This window comes from Anolis sagrei, chromosome 4 (assembly GCF_037176765.1).
Source record: "Anolis sagrei isolate rAnoSag1 chromosome 4, rAnoSag1.mat, whole genome shotgun sequence".
In the NCBI taxonomy this organism is placed as follows: Eukaryota; Metazoa; Chordata; class Lepidosauria; order Squamata; family Dactyloidae; genus Anolis; species Anolis sagrei.
In genome coordinates, this window is record NC_090024.1 from 192,767,448 (window position 1) to 192,793,203 (window position 25,756).

Here is a 25,756-nt window from a genome sequence, read left to right on the forward strand (position 1 = left end):
TCAGCACAATACTGTGATTTCCTCCCATCTCCCACCACAGAGCATAAAGCCAAAACTCACCTGCAGAATAACACTGTCGGGCTGGTTGAAATTGGGAGCACTTGATCTTGCACTAGAGGAACCTTGAGTTGCTGGCCACAAACCTAGGAGTTTCCGTCCACAAGTCAGGACCCTTTATCAATAAAAAACAACAAATAAAAGTGAATTCAGACCCCTGTACTAATTAAGAACAATATTCCAGTAAGCAAAAGCAGTACAGATTGAGCATCCCTTATCCAAAATGCTTGGGACCAGAGGTATTTTGTATTTCAGATTTTGAAATACCTGTACTGGTATATACGTACATAAAAAGATATCTTGAGGATGGAACACAGGTAAAAACAAAAGTACACAAAAGCTTATGTCATAAAGTCAATTAATGCACAGGGTTCAGGAAGATTTTTTCCCCTCTGTGATAAGTCAATAAAACAGATATTTATTCCCAAAATATGTCCTGGAAAGCTACACTCTATATTGTTTATTTATTTAATTCCCTGCATAGAAGCGATAGGAGTTGGGGCACATACTGCCGAAAGTTGAAGAGTGGAGTGGTGACCCAGCCCAAAGCCTCTGGGACTCGGCGCTGCTTGTTTGCTTCTGAAGAGCTCCCTGGAGGAGGGACTGGAATGGCATAGAGTGTGGCAGTCAGAAGGGTCTCTCGTGGTAGGCGGTTCACTTGAATTGGGAAACAGATTCTGGAAGAAGTTAAAGGGAATGTGTTACAGTATCAAGCTATTTCCCTTTAAGAAGCAAGGCTTTGATTTATACTGTAATGCTTTCAATAGGCAGGATCTTCTAAAGTAATCATTTCATGAAGGTCTTCCAAAATAGTTAGCTTATTTGCCATCACAGCAATCCTTCGAAGCTTTGATTTCCATTTTATTCTTAAATAAAATTCATTAAATAGAGAGAGTCAAAGAAACACTGTAGTACAGCGATCAGGAACTGTAAAGGAAACACAGATGTCGATTTCCACCTTTGGGCTCTCACTGATGAGTTTCATATTATACGAGTTGTACAGTATATGCAACTATAGCACTATGATTCCATTTTAAGTGCCAAAACTGCATCCCATTGAATCCGGGGATTTGTAGTCTGGTCCCAGAGATCTCTGGCTGAGAGTTCACAAATGCCCTCCCTAAATGGCCAATCCTGAGATTCCATGGAATTGATCCATGGCAGTTAAAGGAAAATTATAGCACTATAACTATGTATGTAATTATGTAGTGTGAAATATTCACATCACTTCTTGGAGTCTTTAACAGTCACGGGTGATGGGAGCTTCAGAGGGTCATGAAGCTATAAAAGGGACCAGGCTGCACATTTCCCATCCTCAATATAGGTTGTCCACCTATCTATTAGAGCCATTGTGTAGTGTAGTGATTTGAACACTGGGCTACAACTCTGGAGACCAGGATCTGAATATGAGTTCAGCCATGGAAACTCACTGACAACCTCATCAGACGGGCAATTTAGCGTCCTAGGATGCTTTCACCTCATCTTCTGGACAGAGCTCCACGCCAGAGATCACACAACATTGTGTGACTTCTGAAGGAGGCCCTGCTGCTGGAGGTGAAAGCACTGCCAGGGGCTTTCCCCACACCACAGGAGGCTTCCAATGGAGGTGAGCCAGCACACGTCCTCTCTGGGAGGGCAACGCTTCCCCCATGGAATGGGGAAAGCGTCACCAAGAGGGAGTTGCATACAGGATGACAAATTCACCCCACTGCCCCTCTCCTTCTGCCATGATGCCAGGCAAAGTGAGATGCTTTGGCTGACATTTGTGATGAGGCCCTGAATGTCCTTAGACAAACTACATTCTATCAGCCTCAGGGAGGCAAAAGGAAACCCTCTTTGAAAAAATCTTGCCATGAAATCCCCATGATAGGGTCATCTTAGGGTTTCTATAAGTCAGAAAAGACCTCAAGGAACATAACAACAAGAATAAACCTATTTGTTGGATTTGTATCCATCCTTGTTCCCAAAAATGGGACTCAAAGAAAGTCCTAAGTAAGTTTGAATTAAAAATACAATTAAAACTTATACAAATTTAGAATGAAAACCAAGGCAAAGTTAACACCTTATTTGGTAAATGGGTCCTTTCTCAGCAGTCAGAAGTTGAACAAGGGATATGCAGTACAAGGAGCAGTTCAGTGGCAGAAAGAAAGGGAACTGCATGCTAGAAGCACAGCTTGGTGCCTGAGGGCAAGAAATACTAACAGGCCCTCGGGATATAATTACAGCTGTTATCTTGTCTGCCAGGCAAGGATATGGGGCAAGGGAGTTGGTGACAGGAGGTCCCCATTGGTGAAAGGAGAGCCAGGAGCAAGACCCTTACCAGTCCAATAGCAGCTAGACCCTTGCTGCATGCCATGTCCATTATAAATATATATTGGTCTAATTAGAATAGATGCAATGAATCAACTGTAAGTTAACCTTTATGTGAAATTAGGTGCAGACTTTGTTACCTGGTTTACCACTTCTAAACTCTACTGTGCATTGATTATGAGGAAAGGTGGGCAGTTGAGCCAGCAGACCTCTATTACAAATTCACTGAATTCAAACTGTAGGGTTCGGGCAAAGACTATTTAAAAAACCACATCTCCATATATAAACCAACACAGGTGCTGAGATGGTGGAGGAGGCCCTGCTCTCTGCCCCACCTCTGTCTCAATCACAGTTGGTGGGAACGAGAGAGGAGGCCTTCTCCATGATCGCCTCCCACCTCTGGAACTCCCTTCCCTATGAAATAAAATTGTCCTCTCTCTCCTCTCTTTTAAAAAACTTCTGAAAACCCATCTATGCACTCTAGCTTATATTTTAATATATTTTAGTTGTTTTGATTTTGTTATGTTGTAAATGTGTTTGATGTTTATTTAAGCATTTATTTTTGTTTATTTAAGCACTTATTTTTGGCTAGTTATTATAAGTTCACATTGATGTTCTTTTAGTTATGATTTTGATTTGGTCTGTCTGTTTATTTTTTATTATGGCACTGAATGTTTGCCACTTTACTTCAAAGGTACTCCCCCTGGAGAGACAGCAGAGGTTATAAATTTTTATTATTACTATCAGGTCGTGTCCTATAAATAAAGGAAGTTTAGTGCACCAATGTGATCATTATCCTCATATTAATATATATTCAGGGATTTATATTCATAAAATAGAGTACCTTTGAAGTAAAGAAGGTCTTTATAGTTTATTTTATTTGTTTCCATACCAAAATCAATATTATTTCAGTCTTATAGATGAGATTTGAGATCCTACATCTGTTGACTTGAAGGACCACTATAGATTTAATAGAGTTTGAGACCACTTTGACTACCATGGCTCAATGCTATGGGATCATAGGGGTTGTAATTATACAGGGTTTTTAGCTTCTTCTTCTTTTTTGCCAAAGAGTGCTGTTACATCATCAAACTGCAGATCCTGGGTTTATATAGCATGGAACCATGGATGTTAATGTGGTGTTAAACAGTATTAATGCTATATTATAGCTGTGCCCTGAGTTATGGTACATCACCCCTATACTGAATACCAACATAGCAGAACCTATGTAGATCAACAGTCAGTGAGTTGTCAGTGAGCATGACTAACAACTCAATGTACAATTACAATGCACAAATTAATGCACATTCACACACTCATCTTTGTACTTTAATGTGCTACTGAATGTACAATTTACAATTCTACTTATGCCACTGTCCATTGGATATGACTGCTGACCATTGTTTAAAAAGATCACTCGACTTGGCTAATGCAACTTAGATATGTGTACGTCACTAAGAGGATGCCAGCCAAGGAATGGATAAGCAGTAACCCAGTCACAACTAGTCAGTTAAGTGCATGTCCTGTTGAACTTAAGGTCATGCCAGTGAAAATATCCAACTGCCTGACTATGAACCACAGTGACTTTTCATGTTTAAAGGCTCAAGCACTTTAAAAGTATCATATAATCACCGTTATCATTGTCATCATCAACCACCATCTTTACAAAGAGCTAGAAAATTTACTCATTGTATTGCCTGATGTTGATTATTTTGCTTGTTAAAAGAAACAAAAGCTGAACTGGTAAGACCTAAACATTTTAAAATGCCTTTAACACCAGGTTCTATGTCAAATAGACCAAAACTTGTTGTTGGTTTTTTAAAGCCATTGTTTGCTAACTGGTCACAAGTGTCAACAAAAATATTTGTGATCTCAACATTAATTTAAATATCAAGTTTGGTCAAAACCAGTGTATAAAGGTTTTGACCAAAAAGCAACAAACACTAAAGCAACAAACATTAAAACAGGAAGTGTTTGTTTTGGTGATATCTGAAATCATTGACAGATTCAGTTGAAACCCTTTCTGTGCTTTTCATTTTGTTCTCTTTATGTAACACGCCAAATTTAGTAACTTTACAAACAGAAAGACAGAAAAATACTTTAAATTCCAGTATCAATTCTCAAGTTTGCTTGGAGATGACACATTCTTTCCTAGAAACCTTTCCTTCTAGTAACTATGCATTACTTCATGTTGAGAAAATGGCATGCATTTTGAAATACTTTATGCAACAGTAAATTATTATACATCTTAATAGCATTAGTAATTTATTCATATTATGATATCGCCTTTCCAAGTCTGAGCTATGGCAAAAAGACCAGGGTTTGTAATAAAACTTCAGTGCGAGATGTCTCCAGTTGCAAGAGGAAATGCAACTGCCCGGACTCCCAAATTTCCATCTGGAGTTTCTCTAACTGGATGGGAGGGGAAAGATCCTACCATTAAGAGAAGAAAGGGGAGGGGAAGCACACACATACACTGACCTTGTTCAAGGGGTGTTTCCCTTTCTATACAGCCAGCACCTTAAAAGATGTGCAATCAGCAGGATCCTTTGTTGATCCTGTAGCGTTAGCAGAGCTGAAGAGTGTGGCTGATCAGTGCAGCCCCATACAGGCACAGAGATAGTCCAAAGGTGCTGCACAAGTCTCCCATGCCTTAAAGCCTTCCTTACAGCTAGCTATAGCCCCTTGGAAACAGCTACAATGGTGGACTCCTTGCTAAGGTTTTCCCACTCTAGACTTTGTTCCATCTTAGTTCACTGAATTAAACATTAAACTCCAAGAGTTTAGGAAACGTTCGCCATGTTGCTTCTCTGTGTGTGGCAGACAGCTTCTAAAATTATCTTTGTTCCACCCCTTTTTCTGCTGGCATCGTAAAAATTCCTAGTGTAATCCGAGTAGGAGAGGCTAGCAGCCTTCCTGCTCCCTGGGTTATTTTAGGATCAAGTTCCCTTCCCCCTTCCATCTCCTATTTCACAGGTATATATGTAAATATTTAAGTATGTGTGTGTGTGTATTGATGAATACATATGTGCACATATGTATATATCAGTACACATACAGAGAGAAGATTGTGCATTGGGTTGAGAGAGGAGCATACCCATCTCCTCCTTTGTAATATGACACCCTTCGGAAGTTATTTTGTCAGGTTCTCAGATTCAAACTTATGTCCATGGTGTAGGGCGAGGAGCTGCCCAGCCATGAAGGGCTTTTCTGTGGAGTCACAAAAGCAGTAAGGGATGAGTCACCCTTTGCATAGCAGACATGTTTCTCACACTCCCACCATGGGAACTCCCACTGAGAAGGAAGAAAAAATGGAAACATGCCAGGAAGACACATGCAAGCAAGATTCCCTGCCATATGTTCCTTTCTTGTATTTATAGACATTCATTTTCCCACTTTTTAAACAGCATAGGGTTCACCAGCAGGCACAAAAAATAACTCTTGGACCCTTGGAATCTGCCCACCTCTTTATGTACGATCTGCAAAAAGAAGTAGTAGTCATATTGACCCTACAAATTCAAAAATCCGTATTAGAGTAATTATAAGTCAATTTTTAAGACACAAAGGTTGGTCTAACAGCAGTGATTCTCAATCTGTGGGTCCCTAGATATTTTGGCCTTCAATTCCCAGAAATCCTAACATCTGGTAAACTGGCTGGGATTTCTGGGAGTTCTAGGCCAAATCACCTGCGGACCCACAGGTTGATAACCACTGGTCTAACAGTGTTGTTACTTAGTGCTGGTCCCAACGTTAAGCAAAATTAGGAAACTGATTTAGGTAGTGAACAGCAGCCCTGACAGGCACCAGGCTGCTCCTTCTGGACTCCACAGCTGTTGTATTGTGTATTGTATGTTGGTGAACCTGAGGCAATCTTATCATGGAGTTTCTTGTTAAGATTTGTTAACAGTGGTTTCACCTTTGCCATACTCTGAGGCCAGGAAAGTGTGTGACTTGCCCAAGGTGATCCAGTAGGATTCCATAGCTGAGCACTTTGAACCTTGATCTCCAGAACTATAGTTCAGTATTCACACCACTACACCAATCAGCTCTCAGTCATATAATACTCACCTATGACTATCCACAGCTATTCTGCCATTGTACTAGCTTTTGGTGTCTCCTTTCTATGGAATATTCTTCTTTTCCCCCAGTCTTTTTTCTCAACCTCACACCAGACACAGAGTTTAACACGTTCATAGATTATATGCATGTGCCCAGAAACAGAGCTTGATTTTGTTTGGAGCACAACTTCCAAAATCTCTCAACCATTGTGACCAATGACCAAAATACTAACATTTTCAAGAACTGAAGAGAAAGCTGTAAAACAGATCATACTGGGATAGTCCACTGACCTATCTACTTCACACTACTCAATTTTCCAACAACTGCCTAAGATTTTAGAAAAAAGGACCAGGTCCACTTGGCCCAAGACAACCCAAGACATTTTGCTACCTGGAGAAAGAAGTAGATTGCAACTTATCTGTTTCATTATATGCACAACTAGATTGGCAGCTGGGCTTTCTTCAACATGGGTGATAAGAACAGTTTTCACCACTATACCTAAAGGCAGCAGTTTTTCTTAGGAAGCACACATTTGGATACGAAATCCTCAATTCTCTGCTCTAACATCTGGTTGGCACCTTCTCCCTGCATCTGATGCCTGAACTGACCATCTCACTTTGCCTAATCATATGTCTGAGCCTGCTATCCGGAATTAATTCTGCAAACTTTGCATGTAAAACTGGTTCTCCTGCTTGAAAAACAACAACTTTTAATGTATTTATTTTTACCAGTTCACATAGAACAATATATTTACTGTTAACCCTTCTTCCCTTGAATACTAACAGTCTCAGAACTGTGAACCATTTCTCCCCTACTCAGATACTTTTCCACCCTTCCCTTTTCCTCCACCCTAATATTGATAAATAAATAGATGTCTTACTGTTGGTCCCAGATGATAAGATGAAAGAGATACTTGTATACATGAGCTTTCCGAGTTTGTAAGGGGCTGCAGAGCTCTTTGCCACCATGGCTAAGTGAGCAGGAAAGGTAAAAATCTTCATAGCTGCAGAAAGAAATCAGAAAAGAGAGGGACAATGATATAGAAAGGCTAGATGGAAAACTTCTTGATACTTCCATGTACAAAAAGGTGGGAACTCAGTTTCAGACAGACTGAATGCTGAAACTGAAATCAGCCTGCTGACCTTCAGTGCAGAAGAAAGACATGCTAGGAATCAGTTTTATTCCCAACTATGGAACAGCTTTTTCCAATTTCACCCTCACACTCCAAGGGGACTGAATGAATGACAAACACATTCCAGATGGTCCAAACCTGGTCTATAATATATACAAAGCTTTGTCTGGCAGTTGGGGATGTCCCAATTTGGTGTATGACTATCATCTGCAAAGCTCCTTCTCAACTTTAGATTCACGAAAGCTCATGCTATCTGTCCGAAGCACCGTAAGTCCTTTTATCTGGACTTATTTTGAAGGAATGTGAAGAGATGGACTGACAGTGAGTGGGGGTTAAGCATCTGTTCTGTTTTAGTTGTTCCAACAAAATTTTAAGAGGAAATGTTATGTTTGCATTTTGATCTATTGTTAACTGGCATTGAGATGTAAAACAACACATGGGACGGGTAAATATTTTAATGTACTGTAACCTAATCTATTGTAACACCTCTTTACTAGGTTTAAATATAACAAGTTGTTTCCCCTGCTCATACTTTCAATGTCTGTTTCCCTCTTCTTCCTCTGTTATTCCATGATTTTGTTTTTAGATTGCAAACCACTTTGGAAAGAGATCTATCCTCCTCTTCTTTCAAAGTGCCAAGTACAAAAAATGGTGTAATAGCAACAACTAATAAGAAGTGCTAATAATAATAAAATATAAACAGATTACCACAGAGCAACACATGTCCTCCATATGTTTTGAGCCACTTTTCAGCAGTTAATTTTTTCTCAGAGACAAACAGAGATGGTAAGCAAGGGCAGACATTATCTGCTGAATCCAAGCATACTGTTTCTCCAATGACTTACTTATTTACTGTTGTCATGCCCATGGCTCCCCCCACCCCCTTCTGCTACAATTGGCTATGCTAGTGCAGTTACATTGGCTTAGTACACTAGCAAGACTCCAGCCTTGGACTACACTGATACCACTTGCTATGACTTTAATGGTCAGAAAGTATGTTAGCTGTACGCATCTCAAGGCCTTTAGGTTGTTTATCCTTAGTAATATGCTCTGAGTCCCCTTGGGGATATAGAGCGGGTTATAAATAAATTATTATTATTATTATTATTATTATTATTATAGCACATATTAAGTGGAACAAAAAGAACAGGTAAAGGTCTCGGGACTTTAACGTTCTTCAGAACCCAGCTGAATTTAATTATCATACACATCACTAATTGAATTCAGAAAATTGATTACTGAAGATAATAATATTCCGTCTCAGATCAAAGATTTTTTTCTCCTGAGAAAGATCCTTATAGATCTTGCGAATCACAGATTTATGTCAGACTTCCTCAATTCCATGTCTGCCAGAAGTGATGGATTGCAACTCCATAATATAGTTACCTAGGAATGACAGGACTTGTAGTCCAGCACTTTGGGAACATGCTTTGAATTTGATTTTCTTGCTTCTTGGCAGGGGGTTGGACTAGATGGCCCATGAGGTCTCTTCCAACTCTATGATTCTATGAGCACACCAGAGATTTGTAGTTTACTACCTCGGAAACACATATTCTAGGGATTCCTTTTTGAGTTCATGGATTAAAAGCATTTGAATAGAGAGGTTGTACCAGCCACACTGCTCTTTAAAGTATGTTTGCAGGATTAGCAAGCTAATTTCTGTGCTCAATTAAGTTCACTTTGATTAAACTGAAATCTGAGACGCATGATGACAGAATCCCCCTTCCTTCTGCTTTCTGAGAGATCTTAGCCCATTTACATCTCAGATTCTTTATCAAAGGAGAAGCTAGATGGGAACTACTCTCCCACACACATTTTCAGGCCCCCCTCCCCTCATCTCCAAACATGGGGGTGTTTTCCTCTGATGTTATCTTTGGGGGGAGGTGGGAGTGGTGAACTGCTCTCCTGACATGCCTCCCCGCCAGCTGGGTTGCCGTACACCATGCAGAATGCCATCACATGGCACTCTGTCAGAAGAGCCAGCCATGTGACAGGTGCCAAGCGATGATGCAGGGAGGGCTCCAGGGCAACAAAGGTCAGGACAGGCCTGGATTTCCCAGGCTACTGCCTTTGTTCAGAGTCACTCACTCCCTGGAATACATTAAAGTGGAGACAAAGGCAAGAGGTCCCTGGAGGGAGGGGGCGGCTCATGTTGCCATCACCTCCTCAACCAGCCCCCTCCCACGTTTCTGCTGCCGTAGGGATATGGATTCCCCATGGGTGCCTCCCAGACGCTGCGTCCCTGCCTTCAGAGAAACACAAACACACAAGCAAAGGCTGCTGACAAAAGAGATGTCCCCTCCCTGACCAGGCGTCTTATTGTCCCCTGGATCCATTAAGCAATTCCCTTCCACTAACAAGCATTGGCTGAGAGGGCATAAGCCCAGGCTGAGAAGCAGCCATCTGTCACTGGAGAGTGGGGTCCCTACAGCCATGGCTTCCACTGCGGAAGCATTTCAGGGAACCTCTAGAAACAGCACTGGGTGGGAGTCCGAAGGCTGCATTGCCCTGGGGAATGGTTAAATCCTTCATAAAGGTTTTCCCTAGTGCTTCCATCTCAGCCAGTCAGCTTGCTCCATTCCTTCAAATTGAAATGTGTTAAACGAGTTATTTTAAAATTTTAATCTAGTTCTGGATGGATTCTAAATAGCTCACCAGCATTGTTAAGAGTGAATTGTGTGACATCAAATACCTCTCTTGCAGTTCTTGTCAGACAGTGTAGGATCTACATCAACTTGAGATGGTTTTAAAGTAGATACTGTATCACTGATTTTAACGTTTGTGTATATTTATAGTTATTTTATGTCCAGGCATGGAATGCTTGCCGTATATATGTTGTGCTCCGCACTGAGTCCTCTTCGGGTTGAAAGGGGCAGAATATAAATGTTTTAAATAAATATATAAAATAAATAAATTTTCCAGCCATCATACAGTGACTCAGATTTAACATTCAAGGTAGAGGGAAAGTGTAACTCTCCATCCCCATCAACCCCAGCCCAACTACCCTATTAAAAGGTGAAGGCAAAGGTTTTCCTCTTGACAGTCTACTCGTGTGGGACTCTGGGGGATGGTGCTCATCTCCATTTCTAAGCCAAAGAGCTGGCATTGTCCACAGATGCCTCCAAGATCATGTGGCCGGCATGACTGCATGGAGCACTGTTACCTTCCCGCAAAAGCAGTACCTACTGATCTACTCACATTTACATGTTTTCAAACTGCTAGGTTGGCAGAAGCTGGGGCTAAAAACGGGAGCTCACCTCACCCGCAGATGTGAACCGTTGATTTTCTGATCAGCTATTGTTGTTCATTCGTTCAGTCATCTCCGACTCTTCGTGACCTCATGGACCAGCCCACGCCAGAGCTCCCTGTCGGCCATCACCACCCCCAGCTCCTTCAGAGTCAAGCCAGTCACTTCAAGGATGCCATCCATCCATCTTGCCCTTGGTCGGCCCCTCTTCCTTTTGCCTTCCACTTTCCCCAGCATAATTGTCTTCTCCAGGCTTTGCTGTCTCCTCATGATGTGGCCAAAGTACTTCAACTTTGTCTCTAGTATCCTTTCCTCCAATGAGCAGTCGGGCTTTATTTCCTGGAGGATGGACTGATTGGATCTTCTCACAGTCCAAGGCACTCTCAGAACTTTCCTCCAACACCACAGCTCAAAAGCATCGATCTTCCTTCGCTCAGCCTTCCCTAAGGTCCAGCTCTCACATCCGTAGGTTACTACAGGGAATACCATGGCTTTGACTAGGCGGATCTTTGTTGCCAGTCTGATGTCTCTATTCTTTACTATTTTATCGAGATTGGACATTGCTCTCCTCCCAAGAAGTAAGCGTCTTCTGATTTCCTGGCTACAGTCTGTATCTGCAGTAAACTTTGCGCCTAAAAATACAAAGTCTGTCACGGCCTCCACATTTTCTTGCTCTATTTTCCAGATGTCAATCATTCTTGTTGCCATAATCTTGGTTTTTTTGATGTTTAGCTGCAACCCAGCTTTCGCGCTTTCTTCTTTCACCTTGATTAGAAGGCTCCTCAGCTCCTCCTCGCTTTCGGCCATCAGAGTGGTGTCATCTGCATATCTGAGGTTGTTAATGTTTCTTCCAGCAATTTTCACCCCAGCTTTGCATTCATCAAGCCCTGCACATCGCATGATGTGTTCTGCATACAAGTTAAAAAGGTTGGGTAAGAGTATGCAGCCTTGCCGTACGCCTTTCCCAATCTTGAACCAGTCTGTTGTTCTGTGGTCAGTTCTTACTGTTGCTACTTGGTCCTTGTACAGATTCCTCAAGAGAGAGACAAGGTGGCTTGGTATGCCCATCCCACCAAGAACTTGCCACAATTTATTATGATCCACACAGTCAAAGGCTTTAGAATAGTCAATGAAGCAGAAGTAGATGTTTTTCTGAAACTCCCTGCCTTTCTCCATTATCCAGCAGATATTGGCAATCTGGTCTCTCGTTCCTCTGCCTTTTCTAAACCCAGCTTGAACATCTGGCAACTCTCGCTCCATGTATTGCTGGAGTCTTCCTTGCAAGATCTTGAGCATTACCTTACTGGCATGAGAAATAAGGGTCACTGTACGGATCAGCTATTAGTTATCTTTAAATGATTAGGAAAGGAAGACAAATACTTAAGAAAGCAATTCAAGACAAGTTCAGGCTCTAAAAAGTGGGCAGAACTACAAGGCAGTGAAATTCAGTTAAGACAATACTGGGCTGCCTGTGTTAACATCAAGCCAGAAGTGATACAAAAAAATTAAAAAAATCAATGGACAGCAGGGCTGGGCAACTGGAGTCTCTAATGATTTTGGACTACAGCTTCCAGTAGTCCTGAGTAGCAAGTCCTTTGTTAACGAATCATGGCAAATGCAGTGCAAAACCCCCTAAAAAACCACAAGTGCTCATCCCTGGTATATACTTTTCTTTCTAGATTTAAATGCAGGTGCCAGGATGCTTTCTAGGTGCCACAGGAAAAACACAGATGCTTACCTTGTAGCCCAAGTGATAGGTATACGATGTGTGGCGTACACTGTAAAGGAGAGAGGGCAAGAAAGAAGGCAGGCTTCTTGGGAGAGATAATGCTTTCTGTTCTCATGTACCACAGTCTGGAAGTCTGCGTTGAATGTGTTGCAGTAGAGTTCCACTAGATCCAGGATGGAGGCTGTCAAAGCTTCCACAATTTTCTCTGTATGGGAGAGGATTCAACATAAGCACTTTAGAATTAAGTGTGATCCTGCAAAGTATAGATTATTATTATTAAACTTTATTTGTACCCTGCTACCATCTCCCCAAGGGACTCGGTGCGGCTTACATGAAGCCGAACCCAACTTTCTAACCACAACTTTGTTATCAAGTTTGCTTTCCAGTGCTGTTAAATGAAGTTCAGAATGACTTCTGCAAATCCTATGAAATAGGATCTATATGACAGGTTGTATTATCCTGCAAATTTATTTATATCCAACCTCTCCCCTGTCATGTTAGAAGTCCTTTTCTGTATCTCATCAGATGAGTCTCTGATAGTATAATATTAAGAGAAATGCTTCCACTTAAGATTCGGATATGCCCATATAAGGAGAAATGCACAAAGTATAATAAAGGACAGAATACATAGCCTTATGTTGCAAATAGATAATAGTTTGCAAGCTCTATAACCTGAAAGGCTGAAATGTGTAATCTTAGGCCCCTTCCACACACCTGTATAAATTCCACACTGAACTGGATTACATGGCAGTGTGGACTCAGATAACCCAGTTCAAAGCAGATATTGTGGATTCTCAGCCTTGATATTCTGGGTTATATGGCTGTGTGAAAGGGCCCTAAGAATGAATAAAATGTATACTTCCTGACACCAACCTATAAATAACGATCTGCCAGAGAGGCCCTACTCTCAGTCCCACCCCTGTCTCAGATGTAGGTGCTGGGGACGAGAGAGAGGGCCTCCTCGGTGGTGGCTCCTCGGTTCTGGAACACCTTCCCCTAAAGACATCAAAATGGCTCCCTCCCTGCTATCCTTCAGATGGCAAGTAAAAAACCCTTTATCTGAAAGGAAGCTCTTGGGGAAGACAATGGGTAGCCTGTTAAAGGGCTGTTGGATACAAATTTTGGCAATAATATGGAATTGGCTTTTAATATAATTGGTTTTAATATCATCTAATATTGTTTATCATGTTTATGATGTATCGTTGTTTTAACTTTTGTGTTTTCCAGTTTTTACGCATTTTGTTTTAGTATTGTATTATATTTGAATGGCATTGAATTGCTGCCGAGTGTTAGCCACTCTGAGTCCCTCAGCAAGGAAGAGAGGGCGGGATCTAAAATAATGAATAAATAATACTATATTCACAAGATCCCCTGTAAAAATGAGAAAACCACAAATATTTTTTTAGTTGTTTGCCTGAAAGAACGCTTCTGTAGGTCTTTCACCACAACCCTATGGTCAGCTTCCATTAGATTCATTCTGAAGGACCCATAAATGCCCAGAGAAGTGTTATCTCTAAGAATCTCTAGGTCCTGCATCATGACTCTATCATTAACTACTGTCGGAAGATGAACACAGAGTCACACTGAGTCCCCCAAGAGACTGAGAAGGGCGGGGTAAAAGTGTTCAAAATTAATGAATAAATAACGCAGAGATATTAATCAGATCCATGAATGATCAAATCTACAAAAGGAAAATTAACACATTTGGATGGCCAACTGTACAATCTATCCTATATCATATCCCTTCATTCTCTAGGTTTTCCGCTAAGTTGAGCTCCCATCAGATACAGTGCAGATCTCTTACACATGCAAAAATATTATTTAACAACTATATAACATTTCAGTGAACATGGACCTCACAATAGAATTCAAAACTCTTCTCAAGCTAAAACCTTTTTATTCAGACAGGCTTTTAAAGATGAAGGTTTTAAAGATCAAGTCAGGGGACACTGTCGTTTTAACTTTCATTATGTTTAAATGGATTTAAACTGTGATTTTTTTTTAATACTGCTGATATTTAATGCTGTTTTAATGTTGCATACTTGTATATTTTAAATAGTATGCTAATACTTTTATGTTAAGCCACTTTGAGTCTCCTTAGGGAGAAATAAAGCAGGGTATAAATAAATATAGTAATAATCTAGAAAGAATTTTTGCTTGACTGCAATTGCTTCTTCTCCTACACTGACTATGATCTTCACTGACTATGAACACATACCCCCAAGAGTTTCTGTTTAAGGATCTCCCATTTATGTCTATTTTGAGCTTCAAATAATTTGTTAAGGTCATGAGAACTGTGGGGTGATCACTATTTGAAAAATCCGCTCCTAAAATTCATTATAACTGGGAGGAATCAGCATAGCTAAGACATCTAGTCAGTAGCTTTTTCCTCTCTAGAAAATCATTTTACATTGAAGACTCAAAGGGCTACTATTAATACCACTATGATAGTAATGACCAATATGAGCTGCTAATGAAATAACAATATGCCATAATTTAGATTCAGACTAAACACTCTAAGGGAATGTGGAATGTAAAAAAATTCTTCAACATACATGCACAAGGGAATAGGAATCATTACCTCTGTTTTCTCTCATGGCCAAAACATTTGGATCCTGTTCAGGAAAGAAAACCAGAACAGAAACATTTTAGGACAATCAAACAGAAATGGCAGCAGTTCCCTGAGCCAGATGCCTTATATAACATTCATCAACGTGTTTCCCCTCCCAGCAGTTCAAGCCAGTCCAAATGAGACAGAAAAGCAAGTAGCTAGATTTCTTCAGCTTTTTAGGAATTTTAAATACAAAATGTTCAGTTGGAGATAATAGAAATATAATCTGAAAGAAAGGACATACAGGGTTTATATGTACTCTTTGAAGAAGCCCTGATTAAGTCAGTGACAAGCAAAAGCTATCATATTTTATTAGTATTGGCTGAGCATTGAAAGCAAATATTGGAGAGATTGGCATACATGTTGCTCCAGTTTTAATCAAGGCCAATGCATCAGGCAGTGAAGCAGCCACATCAGCAGCAAGCACAGCGGGAGCACAAAACTGTTCCTGAGGTCTCCGATCTTTTCTTTCGCTTGGAGGATAGAATTATGTGAATGTTACATAGCCTGTCCAATCTCTCTGATCCAGACACTGGAAACTACATTGTTCAGAATCCCCCACCAGCTTGGCCAGAATTGGGAATTATAGTCCAAAAAAGCAATCCTACTCTAAAATAGCCCATTTCACTCAGACATGCTGGTGGACTTTGTCAGTGCTAAAAAGAAAGGCCAGTAAGCTTTAGGACTAATATTGCCTAAGCCTGGTTTTAATAAATCATATGAATCCCCTCCCCCCCCCCCCCCCTCAATTCATGCCATTCATTTACATTAGCAGGGCAAACAAACAGGACAGTCTTCTGCATGTTTACACAGACATAGGTTTCACTCTTTTCAAATGGCCTTACTCTTAGTTTCAGTTACTGATCTTTAGCTCAATTCACATTCTACAGATTAGAAAACTTCCTACAGGTTTACTGAATTTTCCCAGTAATGCTGGGAAATATGCAAACCAGCAACACAAATTAGTTCACTGTGAACCTGCTAAATAAATACATCATGCAGCTTCCTGCAATATGCAAAGCTGCAGGTATGACACAGTAAATACCTGTCAGAATGCATCTCCCCCTATGAACAACTGCGGAGACTAAGATCTTCTGGGGAGGCCCTGCTCGCGATCCCGCCACCATCTCAGGCACGTTTGGTGGGGACGAGAGACAGGGCTTTCTCAGTAATTGCTCCTCGGCTATGGAACTCCCTTACTAATGAGATCAGGTCAGCCCCCTCCCTCTTGTCCTATAGAAGGATGATTAAAAACGTGGCTGTGAGACCGAGCCTTTGGGACTCTGCAATGAGGCAGTGATAGGAGCCCTTAGTATGCCAACCAAATTCAATATGGTTGTTGAGACAGTTTTAACTAGAGGATTATAACATCAAGATAAGTTATATTTATGCTTTTGTATGTGTATGGACTAGTATGTTTCAGCATTGAATGTTTGCCATTTATATGTTGTGCTCCTCCCTGAATACCCCTTGGGGTGAGAAGGCCGTAATATAAATGCTTTAAATAAATAAATAAATACAAAGTAAAATTTATGGTAAGCCGTGATCTTATAGTTTGCTTTCAAAACAAACATGGTAGAAAATTGCTTTGTTACTTTTTCTGACATATTTCTTACTTTATTGTGTAAAACAAGTATAAAACGATGGAGCACAGGAAGGTTGAATTAACTCTCCCTATTATTTCAGCTTTGGTTTTGGTGTTCAAACTTGAAACCCGAACTTCCTGCCTCAAATTTCTGCTTCTTACCTTCTGGATTTTGGGCTGCATACGAGAGGGACAAGGTGGTAGCTGATTCAAGGCTCCCGTGATCTCCTGGGACTCCACAGCAGCCAAAGCATTGCAAATGGCCATGACAGATTGGATCACTCGCTCTGCCTTCAGCTGGAAGTCTCCCTGAGTGAAGAATAAAAGAGGTTCTCATGTCTCAAGATACCAGCAGATGGGGCCAACAGACATGGCTATTAAATGCATCTTTGCATTTAACTTCCAGTTTTCAATATAATGCTGTTTGTTTCAACTGGATGACTTTATAATTATCCAGATCTCAGCAGATATGATGGGGAATTTAACCTCAAACCTGTGGTTCCTGGTGCTGAGGGAAGACCTCAGCTGAAGCCGGGATTTGTATTGGAAAGAAATCTCCCAAAAATCTCACATGGAGATTTTTCACAAAAATAAATATGATTGAAATAATGCTCCCCAAACAGGGAGAGGAACTTAAAAACACCTGGACTAAGTGCTGAGAACCATTGCATTAAAGGCATTTTCACATGCGAAGAAAGCAGCTAAAACTAGCTGTTGCTCTAGTCAATTCATTAATGATACCTTCATCTGTCACTTTATTGCTTAGACAGGCAGTTCAGCTATAACTAATAGTCAGGGGTAGAGAGAAGGAAAGAAAAGAAAGTGTAATTTGTCAACCCATCCATGCATTTTATGACGTAACCTCCAGCCCAGAAATACTTCGGCCATGCTCCTATGACACCACAAATAGACTTGCATACTTCATTAAACAGAGGGGATAGATGAAAAAAATTGTAGCATATAATATGACCCCATAACTTGTGGGACCTGTAGCTGCAATTGCACCTACCCACATATGACAAAATATGTCCTCTGTAGGAATTGTCTAGGACCTCCAGGCAATTCTATGGTAACTTCTGGCAGAAAACGTTCTTTTCAATATGGTGCATTATTATACATGCTTCCTGTTACCATGGTAAGTTCAGAAATATATATACCCCACAGGTATAGATTCATATTATACTTTTTCAGATATGAAAAGTGCATGTTTGCAGATATGTTATTTCTGTACTCCTCAGACTGAATGCAGGAAATGAAAGTAGGATTTGATTGTATCTTGATGGAAGCTTATGTTATGGAAGTGTAAAGGTATACCCTCAATGGTGGAGAAATAACTTAACTGGAAGGTCAGTAGTTTAGTAGGTGTAAAGTCTTATGCTTACTCTTTGAATATCCTTGGGTCCACCACTCACAGTCAGAAACATGCATCCATAATTTTTGCATTAAGGGGTGAATAAGGTTCCACTTTCTAATCAGGAATATTTATTTAAACTGTACAGCTCTTTATAGGAATTAGAGGGGTAGTCTTTACAAAGGTTTCATTAAAAGCAGCCAAAAATACATATGTTTTTACTGCATTTATCACAAAGGAAGGGAAACCGAAACAAAGAGTGGATACGCTGAAAAGGAACTTGCTATCAAAAGCTGCTGGCATTGTCAAGAACAGAACCCAGGGATTAGTTCATTACACTCAATCTGTTTTCTGTTTTGATAGATGGAGTGTATCACCATGTAGACCAGCTTCTTGGCTGCCATCCCAAACACACTTGCGGCTGGCCACCCTAACCTTATGCTGGGAAATCTGAATTTCAAAGAAGGATCGTCCACTGGAATGGGGAAGTAAACAAGCAAGCAGTGAGTTGTTAGATAACATAGAGGAGGGGAGCCAGGTATCAAGGCATATATTTTATAGGTAGGCTTAACCTCAGTGGAAAAAAAATTAAAATCTCATCAGCATGAAGCAAGAGGTTAAACAATCTGAGATGACAAAAGAAGAACCTTTAGGATAGTACAGTAGAGAAAAAATATTTGCAATGTATTTTCTCTCTAATATATATATATATATATATTAAAAAACATAGTACTTTATAATGAGTGTATGTTTATTTTCAGAATATTCAGCAATGCTAAAAATCCACATATAAGCAAATTCTGCGTTGTTGCTGACTCATGACAACCCTAAGTCAACTCAATCTTGGGGTTTTCTTGGCAGATTTTGTCCAGGAGGGGTTGCCACTGTCACCCAGTGGCTTTCCATGGCTGAGCAGGGATTTGAACCCTGGTCTCCCAGTGTCCAATACTTAAGCCAGGTATAACACACTGATTCCGTTATTTGGTATTGTGCTATGATACTGAAAAAAGTGTAATTGTAGGCTCGCAAGCATCTTCTTTTGCTTCTAAAAGAACAGGCTATTAATCAAAGCAAGCCATGGTAAGGATGAGAACGTGTAAGTCTCAAGAAGCATGGAGAAATGGAACAGTTTATGAGGAGAACAGTATGGCTTACAATGGGAAAACTGAAGATGAAAATGGGTTAAGTAAGGCAGTGCAAAGGTTCTGGCTTTCGCAGCAACAGCACTCTCTCTGTGTGTGTTATTGTATCTTCTAAAGATGATTATATTGTAAACAGGCATCTACTGATACTATAGCAATTAAAAAGTATACTTTGGGCATGGTTCTCAATGTACTCTGTCCCTAAGTGTATTCCCACCAATAGTAGCCACAAAGCACATCCTGAGTGCTAGCAGCTCTTTTAATTTCATTTTAATTTCCCAATGATGTATCCGGGGCTCCATAACAATGTTCTGTTAGAGGGCTGTCTGTTGTGTGTGGGCACCAAATCCGCAATAAGCCTGCTGCTGGCCTTGCCAAACCCTGATCTCAGGACTGCTTTTAAAAGTTGGCCACTCTGTCCCATTCTCCTTCCCCTATTCCCACTACAGCATTAATCTTACCTCAGCAGCTAGGAATGCATCAACTTCATTATGAAAGGTATCAAAGAGAAGACTCAAGGCCTGCCTGTTGGAAGAAACAACAACAACCAGCTCAGCCGCAAAAATGAAAACAAGAAGTCACATTTGCTTCATATATAAAAACCAACATGATGTTAAGGTTAGGCTCTCTATTCCACTTCTTATTTGTGTGGGACCATTGGTCTACCCAGCTGAGATCCAGCTGGTAGAAGCACCACAGGGTACTAGACAAGTACATTTCACAACTCCCATCTGGAGCTACCAGAAGCCAAAGCTGGCACTATTTATATGCAAAGACTAAAACAGAGTTTCCCAAGAATCCTAGTGGTAGTCACACTACTGGCTTCACTCAAGACCTCCAATGCAAACGTTCTCATTCATTTTATTCCACAGAAACTATAAAAAATACTCTAAACCTCCCAGCTAAGATCCTGCTTTGTTCATCTTTACCTGGTGATGGTTTGCTTGATTGGCCTCTCCTGGAGGTGAACATAGTGGTTGAGGGTAGAAGGACTTTGGTCATCATTCACCTGCACAAAAGGGGGCAATTGTTCAAATATGACCAGTATATCTCTGCTTGAGGTACAGGAGGTGCCAAGATGGTTGCACTCCCTAATGTACTGTATGTTTATGCATTCCACGAAAATTTGGCTTCTGGGTCAGCTTAAGAGAAGATGGGAATGGAGACCAAATTCCATCCCAGCACATGTGTTATTTAGAGGAACAGTCTCTCGAAAATGTTTTTTTCTAAATCTGAACTGGACATCTATAGTAAGCAGAATAGACATGTAGTCTACTCTGCTTGTCCTATTGAAGCAATATGGCTTAAACTGCTTTACATATAATTCTTTGTATGGAAATATAAAAACACAGGACCATCTACTGCTATGACAACAGTGACAATATTTACATCACATTGTAATAAAAATTCACAAAAATACCCCCAGATAGTGATTTTTTTTAAAATTTTCACCACACCTCCAACCTATTCAACTACATGTTGTTCTACTTGTTCCTTTCCTCATTAGATCTAATAGAAGATATTCAGAATCTAGACAAGACGTACTGAGAGACACATGCACTGCTTTTGCAACATTTTTCTCTGTCCAGGAAGAGTACATGACAGTAATATTCAGGGTAGTGAAACACAGCAATCCAAGATGATCTTTTTAGTATGGTTCTGTTGCCAATATGGTATAAACACACTAAAAGCAAATATAGATAACAAAAGAAACAGGCATATTGTTAGGCTAAATCAGTTCTCCTTCAAGACAAGCAACCAAAAAGTTTATCCACACTCCCAAATATGCTTGGAACTTTTCTCCTTGCTGTTCATAATGTCAAACAAACAGAAGTATATTCAATCTGATTTTGCAAGAACAAACACATATTTAGGAAGCAATGTATTTGTCCTTGGATGCTCAATGCCAAATGGGTATTTACCGTCCTTGCCAAGTCAGTGCACACAGCGGTCCGCTTCATCAATTGCAGCCGGATGTCAATGTCAAACTTCCTGCAGTGCTGAATATATTCATGACTTCCCAGTGGTTGCTTACTATAAGGACAGAAACAAATAAATACATTTAAATAAACAGCTTCATTCCTCTGTTATGTAAAGACTACTCCAGGTATGAAACATTTTCAAAACTTATTGTTCAATCAGGAGCTTCTGACATCCAGTATATAACAAAGAACAAAAATACCCCTGCTCTCCACCTTTTTAACCTTGGACAAATGGGGTAATTCAGGGAATAGCTCAGATCAATGCCTCAGGGAAACAACTATCTGAAAATTCCATAGTTAGGCTTTATTTTTCTGGAAAAAAATATGTATATGTCCTTCATCCAGTGTTCATTTATACTAGGCATCCGCATCATCCAAAAAACTACTGCTACTGAAAATTATAATGAAAGCTTCAGGAACAACATACTAAAGTATGGAAAATCACAGTAGTTAAAAGTGCTGAATTGGGATTTGGGAGAATCGAGGTTTTTTTTCTCTTGAGCCATGCTCACTGGATGATTTTGGACCAATTACTCTCTCTCAGCCTACTCTACCCCACAGGATAACACAGGGAGGAGGAGACTTAAGTATGTTGTTTTGAACTCATTGGAAAAAAGTTAGAACATAAATGTTACCAGTAAATACAGTACAACCCCTTATCTGTTGACTCAATATCCAAAAAATTATTGCATTTCTCCATACACCAAAAATATTTCCCTAGAAGTCTTCGTGTGTTTTACTAGGTCCTCCAGTGCAATGCTGTGATATTCTTTCGGACCAAGCATATCATACAATAGCACTGGAAGACCTAGAGAGGTCCACAAATGGAAGTGCTTGTGAACCTACGTCCTCCAGTGCTATTCTACAGCAATACCCAACCCAAGAATAGTCAAAATATAGGATACAGGGAACCCCCAAGTTACGAACAAGATAGGTTCTATAGGATTGTTCTCAAGTTGAATTTGTACGTAATTCAGAACAGGTACATTTTTTAAGTGTAACTCCAGCCCAAAATATGTAACTTTTAGCTTTGGATAGCACAGGAAAGGGTTAACACCCGTCATGTTTATTTTGCTGTCTGTGTCCCTGTGCAGAAGATTTCACCACACTTTCTGTCCCTGTGATAATTGGATTTTGAAAAATTTGGCTTGTTGTGGAAACAAGGATTGGCAATAAATAACAGCAGCAACAACAACAACGCTATAATAAAACAACTTTATTTGTATATTGCTCTATCTCCCCGAGGGGTCTCAAGGCAGTTTCCAACATAGGGCAAAACATTCAATTACCAACACAAAATCATATAAATAACCATTATAAAACATAAACATAATACTATTAAAACAAGAATACACATTTCCAATATTATTCCATTGGGAAAGCTTCAGTTGACACACCTTTTCCCCATCATAACTCTTTCAGTAGTGATTTCCCTTCCAAGGGGTAGTTTTCTTCCTGTTGTCTTATCCCTATTCTCAACTATGAGTCAGATGTTTGTAACTCAAGGACTGGCTCAATATAGAATGTTGAACTTAATTTTTGTACATAATGACCTAAAATAAATAAAGTTTAAATTTTGACAACAATTTAAAAAGAAACCTGGGAGTGAAATTAGCAAAATCTCAATCTGAATTGTTCCAGTAAATGCACTGCATAGTCCTTCTAGCTCTTGACCTCCAGCACAGCCTATGTGAAAGGCACACACATCTACTATACACCAACATTTAGATTTAGGGAAAATAACTTTTGTGGGTTACAACTTCTACAATCCTCCAAGCAGCATGGCCTCTGACTGAGAAATTCTTGGCTTTTTAAAATTGTTCAACACGTTTAAAACATAATATAATTGCCATGTCACATGATCTATTCGCAAATCTATACCTCCCCACATACACAACATTCACAGAGTTATACAAATTTTCATCCATGACATATTATTATTGTAATGTTTTCTAATTGTTCATCCACAATCTTTCGTGATTAAAATTTGCCACTGCTTTTACACATGAAGCAGTGGCATAAGTCCATGTCTTATCAAATAGATCTTCTTTTATTTCTCCTTTTGCTAGTCTTAATTTACAGATTAACTTTTCCGATAGGGCTATTGCCCACATCCTGTTTAACTATTTCAAGTCTTGTGGCATGAAACATGAGCAACATAATATTTTTATTTACCAAATCTTTATTCTTACTTTCAACTATAGTAATCAGTAGGAGAGGGTTTCTGAAATGTGCTTCCCCCCATTATTTGGCTTCTCCATGATAGAACTCTATCCCAGAATATTCATACTTTTGGGCACATTAACCAATGTGTCTCTAAACCCATATTTATTTTGTGGGTTAAAGGTAAAACTAAAGGTTTCCCCTTGACATTAAGTCTAGCCGTATCCGACTCTGGGGCATGGCACTCATCTCCATTTCTAAGTTGAAGAGCCAGCATGACTGCATTGAGTGGCATTACCTTTCTACCAGAGCAGTACCTATTGATCTACTCACATTTGCATGTGTTCGAACTACTAGGTTGGCAGAAGATGGGGATAACAGTAGGAGCTCACCCCGCTCCCCGGATTTGAACCACCAAGTTTTCGGTCAGGAAGTTCAACAGCTCAGTGGTTTAACCACTGCACCACTGGGGCTCCATTTTGTGGGTTACAGCTCCCAAAATTCCCCAAGCAGAATGGCCTCTAGTTGAGTGATTCTTGGAATTGTAACCCTGAAATAACTTCCCCACTTTCTCCTTTTGATTTATTGTTTAACAAAGGATCCAATCCTGGACACACTTTCCTGAAAGTATGATGCCATTGTATACTTCAACTTTTGCAATTCTAAATTGTCTAACATGGGCTGGAAAGTCCTGAAGCCCCAAACCCGGCCCACCGCTTGTGATCATGATGAAACATGTCAACAGAAGCACTGCTATAGCAAGGGCAGTCACAACAGGAAGCGTGGCCCTTTCACCTGCGGATCTAAAAGAGAAGGTCAACTGTTATCTCCAATGGGCCCACATCCTGACCTAAACCAGTACATCAACCATCACCTGAGAGAGTAATTTTCAGAGGCAGGAGAGAGGGAAGCTGGTTGGAGGCAGAGGGTGGAAAGGGAGTGGGCTCTATTTTTAAAAGGAAGATGGGAAAGTAAAAAAACAAAACCCACACAGGCTGGAAAAAGGAGATAAGGAAAACACGCTGATAAAGCACCAACAGTACAGTCTCAACAGGGAAGGTTTTGCATTCATTTTCTTATGCAAGCTGGCTTAGAAGGGTTAGGATCCAGCAGATATGGGTTCTTTTGGAAACATGTACGTCTTATGCTACATCCTTTTTTAAAACCAGGTTCTAGGAAATTTACATTTGAATGTTATTTGTTCCTAGAAGAAACGAAAGATCAAGCCAACTGAGAGAAAACCACAACCAAATAAATGTATTATTCAACTGACAAACAAATGTGCTATTAGAACATGTCCATATAGCCCGAAAAACCTACAACAACCCAGTGATTCCAGCCATCGACAATAAATGTGCTATTAACATTACTGTACTTTTTATGCTAGTGGGTAGAAAGTGCTTGTGGGCACTTTTTAAACTTTCAGAGCCAAAATAACAGTCATTCTTGGATGCGATGCATCTTAACTTGAGAGTTAATGACAACATTTGTTATTGTGCCTCAGGCAGTGAAATATCATGAGCCTGTTCACTGTCACTGCTGCCTATCAGTCATCATGACTAGAACTGATGGGAGTTGTGATACAGTAACATCTGGAAGGCTGCAGCTTGTTCTGTTTAGTCAGGAGAGTGAGGTTGAATCTAGATTCAAGGCTTGTGGATATGATGTCCTTTAACCTTTCCCCAGCCTCAGAGCCACAAGTGCTGTTGGGTTGCATGGTGGATAATCAAAAGTGGTGGAAGTTGTCACTGAACAACATCTGGGGATCCAAGTTGAGTAAAAACTAAAGAGCACCAACCACTATGTAAAGAAATTATAGTTGGCTCTCTATAGCCATGGGTTTGGCATCCACTGATTCAATCTCTCTTTGAAGGCAATCATAAGGATGATGTTGCCCTTGATGAAAATTAGTTTGACACCCCTGCTTTACTGGATAAACATTCTAGGCATTAAGAAGCTGAAGTGCCGACTAAAAATATGGGAGACAAATGAAAATCTATGCTGGTTTTGGAGCCAGGCATCTGTGTCAACAGAGAGTGGAGGATAGAGAAAATAAATCCTCACATAATAGCAAAAGAAAAACCTACACTCTGTCCTACAGAGATGGCTTTATTGTGGCTCCAAGTCCCATTTAATTCTCCAGGATTTAAGAAGCATGGCAGGATTGCAAACTTTAACATTTAAAATTAATTTATGAGACCAGACCCATCTTTTAGTTCCATATCTCTCTCACTTGTTGATATTCTGAAAAGTTTATATTTAATCTGATTTAAAAAAACTTACGTTGGTACCTAGGATACTCTGTAAACCTTCAAAGAACTACCCCATACATTTTAGGGTTCAAAAACATATTTTGTCAGGCAAAAAAATTATTATGCATAAGCTATG

General features: G+C 40.1%; 1 protein-coding gene across 3 annotated transcripts in view; it reads right to left on the reverse strand.

Moving 5' to 3' along the window:
* PIK3C2B (phosphatidylinositol-4-phosphate 3-kinase catalytic subunit type 2 beta) overlaps positions 1-25,756 on the reverse strand; it is a 105,049-nt gene that overhangs the window by 29,840 nt on the left and 49,453 nt on the right. For all 3 annotated transcript variants that reach the window (XM_060772981.2, XM_067468034.1, XM_067468035.1), the window contains 9 exons: positions 21,146-21,257; positions 20,153-20,232; positions 19,685-19,748; positions 16,893-17,039; positions 15,116-15,149; positions 12,544-12,739; positions 7,307-7,429; positions 567-734; positions 61-172 (listed from right to left, as the gene is read on the reverse strand). In XM_060772981.2, coding sequence (XP_060628964.2) covers positions 61-172; positions 567-734; positions 7,307-7,429; positions 12,544-12,739; positions 15,116-15,149; positions 16,893-17,039; positions 19,685-19,748; positions 20,153-20,232; positions 21,146-21,257 — 1,036 coding nt within the window. The remainder of the gene's footprint in view (positions 1-60; positions 173-566; positions 735-7,306; positions 7,430-12,543; positions 12,740-15,115; positions 15,150-16,892; positions 17,040-19,684; positions 19,749-20,152; positions 20,233-21,145; positions 21,258-25,756) is intronic.